The sequence below is a fragment of the Epinephelus moara genome, chromosome 4, assembly GCF_006386435.1.
Source record: "Epinephelus moara isolate mb chromosome 4, YSFRI_EMoa_1.0, whole genome shotgun sequence".
NCBI lineage: Eukaryota > Metazoa > Chordata > Actinopteri > Perciformes > Serranidae > Epinephelus > Epinephelus moara.
Window position 1 is genome coordinate 26,049 of NC_065509.1, and position 7,921 is coordinate 33,969.

General features: G+C 41.8%; 1 protein-coding gene across 1 annotated transcript in view; it reads left to right on the forward strand.

The window, feature by feature from the left end:
• tmem129 (transmembrane protein 129, E3 ubiquitin protein ligase) overlaps positions 1–7,255 on the forward strand; it is a 14,580-nt gene extending 7,325 nt beyond the window's left edge. Inside the window, exons 3-7 of the mRNA XM_050042780.1 lie at positions 2,869–3,126; positions 4,577–4,737; positions 6,490–6,649; positions 6,741–6,813; positions 6,917–7,255. Coding sequence (XP_049898737.1) covers positions 2,869–3,126; positions 4,577–4,737; positions 6,490–6,649; positions 6,741–6,813; positions 6,917–7,101 — 837 coding nt within the window. The 3' untranslated portion in view covers positions 7,102–7,255. The remainder of the gene's footprint in view (positions 1–2,868; positions 3,127–4,576; positions 4,738–6,489; positions 6,650–6,740; positions 6,814–6,916) is intronic.
• Positions 7,256–7,921: the final 666 nt, after the last annotated feature.

The following is a 7,921-nucleotide window of genomic DNA, read 5'->3' on the forward strand; positions in this document are numbered from 1 at the left end:
ATTTGTGATATTGGGCTTTATAAATAAAATTGATTGATTGATTGATTGATTGATTGATTGATTGAAGAGTCAAGTGTGTTCCAGATGTAATTTTGATTTCCAGTGCCAGTTGGGGCAGTTACAGACTAAACAGCTAGGCCTGTCACGATAATTACGTAATCAACTTATCATACGATAACATTTTAGCAAACATGAGTTCAGAATAAACAGCAGGGTTTTCCGACCGTAATTGGCTGAGTGACTCTCCCTTTTTTCTCTCCATCCCCACTTAATTTAATAAAACAACACTGTAGTGAACCCCGGTCCAGGCAATGGTGAAGCATACTGTTGTTTTCAAAAGTCTTTAATTATGTTCAGCCGTCATCTGTATTATTTGAACACCACCGTTAACTTCTTCCTTCAAAACACCGTTTCTCCAGACACTCAGCTGCGACAACACAGGCTCCACTCGGTTTTAATGTTGTTTCTGTCCCTGTCCAAATGTCCTGTGCAATATGCGTATGTGTGTGTGCAATGATGTCTGTTCTGTTCTGTATGTAGGTCAAACTGTTGTGGTGCTGTGGAAAAGAATTTCCCCTCTGGGGACAATAAAGTCTAAAGTCTAAAACACCGTAAGAGCTACAAAGCACACACAAATAAATAAAATAAGCTCTTACTCATGTGCAAACATAACCACAATCCATAAATACCATATCAAATTCATATATAAGCATAAATTACAATATCAGCCTTTGAACACATAAAACAAGACGCCAGTATCTCCGTGATGTTACCGATATTCAGTTAGGCCCGCAGCTATTTTTAGCATGACTGCTGCGACAGCAATACATTTTAATTTTAATACCTGCTTAATTTTGAGTCAATTCAAACACAAATCACCACACATTATGAAACATTAAATGATACAGTACCATGCTCCCATTCCAGCCAGGCACTTAATTATACAAGAAACAAGAGCTTGATATGGCGGCACAGTGGTGCAGTGGCTGGCATTGTCACCATACAGCAAGAGGGTTCCTGGTTCAAACCCGGGGTGGAGGAGCCCTCCCTGTGTCAGCATGGGTTTTCTCCTGGTACTCTGGCTTCCTCCCACAGTCAAAAGACATGCAGGCTAGGTTAACTGGTGACTCTAAATTGGCCATAGGTGTGAATGTGAAGCCCCTTTTACACTGCCAGATTTTCTGTGAATGTTGGGCCGTTTTGCTAGCAAGCTACGAGCGTTTAGACACACAGAGCCGGATTGGCGAGTTGATCCGAGGTGCCCAATTTTCCACCTTCCGCAACGGGAGGAGCTGTTGATGACTTGTGGGAGGACTGTTGATGACGCCGCACGTGCGACCCACTGGCGGTGGACAAACAGGAAACAATTGATAGCAGGAATTAGCGAGCAGCTAGTAGCAAGAGGGAAATGCCAACCTGACAGACACAGTAAAGATGAGCAACTGGGAGACAAAGAATTGCGCGCCCTCCTTGTCCTCACAAACGAAGAGGCCATTAACCGTCAAATGACAGGGACGGTGAAGAACGGGCCAACTTATGAGAGAATCGCCGAAGCACTGACCAGCTGCAGCTTCCCTCCCACGTCACTGTTTATGTCACATGCTGAGCAGCATGTTTTGTTACTTGCTCACACCCCCCATTGCCCGAAAAAGGCACATTCTTTATGAACAAAGGTAGGCAGGCAGCATTTTGCTGCACTCCCCGATTTTGTTTTTATACTGCCAATGCTGAAAAAAGACTGATTGGGCTTTCCTGCAAATTTGCACAAGTCCTATCTAAAAAGGGCTGTCAGCCCTGTGATAGTCTGGGGACCTGTCCAAGGTGTACCCCGCCTCTCACCCAGTGTCAGCTGGGACATGCTCCTGACCCCCCACGACCCCTAACAGGATAAGCTGTTACGGAAAATGAATGATTGAAAAGAGCTTCATTTTGCAGAGAAAAGTTGCATGTCTTCCCTCCTTTGTTCTCAAGCTTTTCTGTTTCAATATTCTGTTTTTGCCAGGAGAAGGTTTCAAAATAAAAGTCTGATGGGATCAAAAGGAAAGGGTACCACCAAAATAAAGACTGACAGGAAGTAAAATTAACCTTAGCTTCAACTGTATTTACAGACCTTTACTTTCTGAAGTCATTTACAAACACTTCAAATACGACACAGTGTAGCTTACCAGTAGCCTGCAGCTGCACTTCTGGAGTGGAAGAAGAACGGTCCTGATAGTCGTTAGCTTGCCAACCCCTGGCAACAACCAATAAGTCTGTTGTTAGAAGTTTTAACCTCCACTGCATAAATCCACTAGCAAACCACCCGGCTCCCAAGCCATCCAACCCCGGGAGCCGCCTGCAACAAACCAGCTGGATTATGGAGGTAACTGCAGTGTGTCTGGAGCTTCACTAAGCTTGTCTATTAGTCGCCAGAGGCACCACTTGATTTTATTTTTGTTGGTCAAATTTTGTATTAAGTCTTAAACTTAGTATTTTTGGACCACTCCTATACATTAAGATAGGATTTAAATTTTATATATTATATATTTATATATATCTTCCAACATAAGTACATATTGTGACAGGCCTATGAGCAGCTACATCACAACACAAAACAAAGTGAAGGAAGTGCACCAGTGACTGGTCTGAAACATAGCTAAATCTGCTTCCATTGTTTCTGTGACTTGGCATCAAACTTCTAAAGGAAACACTAAGGTACTGTATAGTTTGTGCTCTGTTGAAATATCCCAGTTTCACTGGGTTCACTGGCTTCACTAAAATGAAAAAAGAACAGCAATGCATTGAGTGCCACCTAAGGCTGATTTATAATTGTGGGCAGTAATTATTAAATGTTGGTCTCAGCTGTGTTGTTGTCTTGTGTTTCACTAGGTGAGTGAAAGCTGGAGAGCATTTCTCCTCCTCTCTCTCTGCCTCCAGTTGGCCAGCTGGACACTCGTCATCTACTGGTCCCGCCATCACTGGCACAACCATCCGATCAGCCGGGCCCTGCAGGCCCACATACAGCCTCCTCACTCCAACTGGGGCTCTGTAGCATCCAGCATCAACACTGAGTTCAGACGTATAGATAAGTTTGCTACAGGGGCACCTGGAGCCAGAGTTATTGTTACTGACAGCTGGGTTTTAAAGGTGAGCAAAAGTGTTTTGGTGAAAATTCGTAGGTGTGGGGTCGGCTCGTGGGCCATGTGCTTGTTTGCACCTTAACTGATATGGTCCCTGAGTTAGTTTAAAATGAAATCTATATTTGGCCTGTTGGTTATATTAAAATGCAGTTCTTATAGTGAACACTAGGTGTCAGTATCACCATACGTATAGTATGTTAGATGACATTAAGGAAAGCAGTCTCCTGTGGGAGAAACTGTGTTCAGTTACAGCTCTCCGGCCATGACAGGTGAGCAGAATGGAATGAAATCTCTGGTGTTCAGTAAAGTTAGCCAGTCTGGAGCAGAGGCTGTGAAATCGCATTGTATTATGCAAGAGGAAGCAGTCTGTGCTATAGCCGTCCAGCTGGGTTATGTGATTTGATCTCATTCTAGTTCTGCAGCTGTTTGGAACAGTGAAATTTAATAATCATAAAATGAGATTGAAGTGTACAGCACAAAGTTCTCTTTCATTAGGATAATCTCTTCAATGAGAGATTGCAAATTTACAATCGCATTTACAGATGGACCAATAAATTGAAAGATTCGCCTTCTGGCTCAGCTCCCTCTTCACGACAATCCAGGGCAGCACCTGCATCATTGCGGACGCACGCCAAACCGCCGACCCATCTCACGCTCCATTTTATTCTCACTCATGAATGTGACCATGAGATACTTGAACTCCCTCACTTGGGGCAGTAACTCACTCGTAACCCAGAGGGGGGCAATCCACCGTTTTCCAGCAGAGAACCACAGCCTCAAATTTAATTGTTATTTAATTGAAATAACCCTAATGGAATTAATATTGCATGGACTCGAATTGAATCAAATCGGGAAATCAGTGGTGATACCCAGACCTGTTTATGGGTTATATTGATCATATAGTTTAGCTGTATAAGAGATAAGATAAGATAAAATAAGATACATCCTTATTGATCCCACAATTGAGAAATTCCAGTGTTACAGCAGTCAAGGAGAAAGAGTCAGATTAAAAATTTCAAAATTTAAAAACTAGGCATGCAAAAAAGTACAAAAATACAAGGAACGGCAATAAATAATAATAATAATAATAATAATGAGAAGTGGATAATAATGAGCAGTGGATTAAAATTAGCAGTGGATAGTAATGAGAAGTGAATAAAAGAGAGCATATTTAGTGCAAAGTGATTGTATGTACAAAAAACAACAAGGGGGACAGTGATGTTACTAAGGTGTCCATAATGATTATAGTGAGGTGCAGAGCAGTTTTGGCTTCAATGCAAGTCCATTAACATTGAAGACTTTTCTCCAGTAATCCATGCTTAAGTTTTTTGAATGTCTTGTCTCCATCAGGGTGGTTGCTGTCCCTTTTACTGTGTTTTCATTTTAAAGGTATTCCAAATTGGCAAAAAAAAAAAACATCCATATGGCTGACATTTTTTGATTCTGTCCTTCTCTAGGTGACCACCTATTACATCTACATGGCCTTACAGAGTGAATGTCATGTGACAGTGACGGAGTCCAGACAACACCAACTGAGTCCGGACTCGGCTGCCCCCACACAGATCTTGACCCTGAGAGTGGACAGCATTAACCCTGCTGTCAGACCCTTTGATATCAAGTACGTGTGTGTGTGTGTGTGTGTGTGTGTGTGTGTGTGTGTGTGTGTGTGTGTGTGTGTGTGTGTGTTTGTGAGAGAGTGAGTGTGAGAGAGAGTGAGTGTGAGAGAGAGTGAGCGTGCGTGCGAGCGAGCGTGCGTGCGAGCGAGCGAACGAGCAAGCAGTGGTGGTTATCCCCACCACTCGCAGCTGCCATCTTTCTCAGCTCAGCTGCCTGTTTCACCAGTAGAGACAGACCTCTGGTGGTGGATAGGGTTGGGTATCGTTTGGGTTTTTCGTGATGCCGGTGCCTGAACCAACATTTCAAAAAAACAAAAAAAACAGTAAAGCACAGACAAAGGTCAATTACATTAAAGGATGACTTTTTTCATTGCAGAACTGAACTACAGTATATATTAGTGGTAAGAGTTTAAAGTAAACTTAAATATATAAATATGGTTAAATACAAAACACTATCAACTAATTCACCTAACAAATGAAACCTAACCCCCTTAATAATTTAACACTAAATAACAGTGACAGTTAGGCTTGGGCAGTGTCTAGTTTTTCATCCCTTCACACCCCCGTTGGTCTGGGCCTGTGAGAACAGAGGCATGGGGTTATAAATGAGGTCAGTTTTTGTCTACCCACATGCCTTATGATAACCTTACTTGGCTTACATGACAATATGTTAAGCTGGACCTGTTAAGTGGCCTGATTGGCCTGATCCCCATATGCAATTAACTCACTATTTCTACTGTAGGCAGCCAGAGTCGGCAACGAGCACAGATTATAAATAGAACGGCCAATAGTTTGGAGGCTGATCCAAAGAGCCGAGTAACTCTGACAATGTAGTTTTGTGTGAGAAACTTGAATAAATACAGCTGTTTGAAGGAGAAATTTGTTGTGTCTTCACAGTCATATTAAATTAGAGGAGAAAGGAAGAGAGGAAATTATGATATATATAGTAAAAAGACTTTTGAAGCAGTTATTAAAGACCATGTTTTTCATGTGAAATAAGCTTATTATAAAGGTAATTTCATGATTGAATTTACGCTCATTTAAAGGCAGCGTAATGAAGGGCTGAAAGACTTTTAAACAGTTATTTTTTATAATGAACATTTCTTGGTTTCTCTGGCACAAAATGGGGAATAAATAACAACAAAATGTAGACAATTAGCTAAATGGACCTATGTTACTTAGAGAACACATATTACTGTAATTGCTATAATTGTGATGCTTAGAAAAGAGGCTAACATCAAGCTTACTGAAAATGACAGAATTGTGACAGTTTTTCTTTTAGTTGTAGTGGTTGTAAAATCAAGTTATAAACTTAATATCTAAGCCCTGTCTTTAACTGACCAAGAGCAACAGCAACATATATTTTTACAGCTACAATGTAATACAATGTACTGCAATACAGTGTTGGACCTGGCTCTGCACTCTCTCGTGCCCTGAACTGATGTCCCCCTGACATTACTTTTGTAGTCATAAGATAGCATTAATTTTAGGGTGAGTTTTCCCATTTATGCTGATGCTGAAATTGACTGGAAAGATACAATTTCATCTTCCCCATGGCTGAACTAGTTGGGAAACACTGCCATAGAGGGTTCACATATTTGTCCCCTTTTTCACCCCTGATGAGTTTGCACTGGTATCAGTTTAATAATTAATAATTATTAATGGTCTTGAAAATCACAGCATCTAGATTTCTACATACCCTGGAATACTGCAGTAAGGTGATACTACCCAAACCTTCTTTGTGCTGTTTCTAGGCTCAACTCTACAGAGTATGCAGAGCTCAGGGAGAAGCTCCATGCTCCCATCAGAAACTCTCCCAATGTAGTGATCCACCAAACCATGAGTGAACTCTTCTTAGAAACATTTCGAGCTCAAGTGGAACTCAATCAACCGTACATCCCCCCCAGTGGACAGGTACACCACTCTTTGTGTGTTCAAATCCTTTCCATACCATCATTATCAAAATGTAAAATGCATCAAAAGAATATTTGGTCTCCACACACAGGAGATGGAGCCCTGTATCGGCTGTATGCAGGTTCCAGCAAGCACCAAGCTGGTGAGATTGTGCCACACAGAAGGTAAGAGCCAGTGTGTGTTAGTTAATGAATGTGAGTGTGCGTGCACATACTTGGCCAATCTAGCTGATGGTGATTGTGATTCTGTTACTGCTTTGTGCTACAGGAGCTGATAATGAGTCAGAGTGCCAGCAGTGTTTCTGCAGACCGATGTGGTGTCTGTCCTGTCTGGGTCGATGGTTCGCCAGCCGCCAAGACCAGCAAAGACCTGAGACCTGGTTGTCCAGCAGGGTCCCCTGCCCAACCTGTCGAGCCAAATTCTGTATACTGGACATCTGTGTGGTCCACTGACACCTCATACGTGCAGATCCAAACAGACTTTATCCTTTCAAACCCCTGAAAGAGAAGCATTGGACAGGACTTTGGACTGAACTTAGTTATGTACCTGCTTATTGTATGCTTTGAGTAAGGAGTGATTGTTCAGAATAAAGATTGGTTCTGAATACATACATAGTATATAGTAGCCTGATCAATGTTATACTTTGGGAGGTGTTCTTGTTTGGTGTTTACCCCAAGTCAGATAAGAGGGATAATATCAGTTACTAAAAGACAACCAGGATGTGTTATGCTGGGTTCAGACTACACGATATCAGCCTTTGTACGGTGCACGCTTAGATCCTGAACGACAATGAGTGTCATACGTGATGATCCATAGTTTTATCCTGTGTAGTGTGTTATAGTAAATGGCAACTGACTCGACATCTGGGACACATCACGACTTCTCAACAGGAAGTCTAGCATGTTTGATTTTCTTTTTGTCTTCCACAACTTCTCCTGTCATAGCCATCACTTTGACCAATAGAAACGCAGAGCAATCTGCTGCTGTGGACAACAGTATGTCAAGAGAAAAATGAGGTTGTGAAACAGCAGAGGCACTTTAGCAACCTGGTGAGCACTCATAATGAAGGATATAAAGAAATAAAATTCACTAATAGAGGCGGGGCTTTTACTTACCACAACTGCAGAGAGTACCAGCTTCATTTGACACAGACTACATAAGAAACAGGTGGTTATTTTCAGACACAGGCCTTTATTTCTCATTCCCTCTGTATTTTTCTATTTTTACTTTCAATCGGCTCCCATTTGCCCTGTTAAATTGAATGTATTGCAC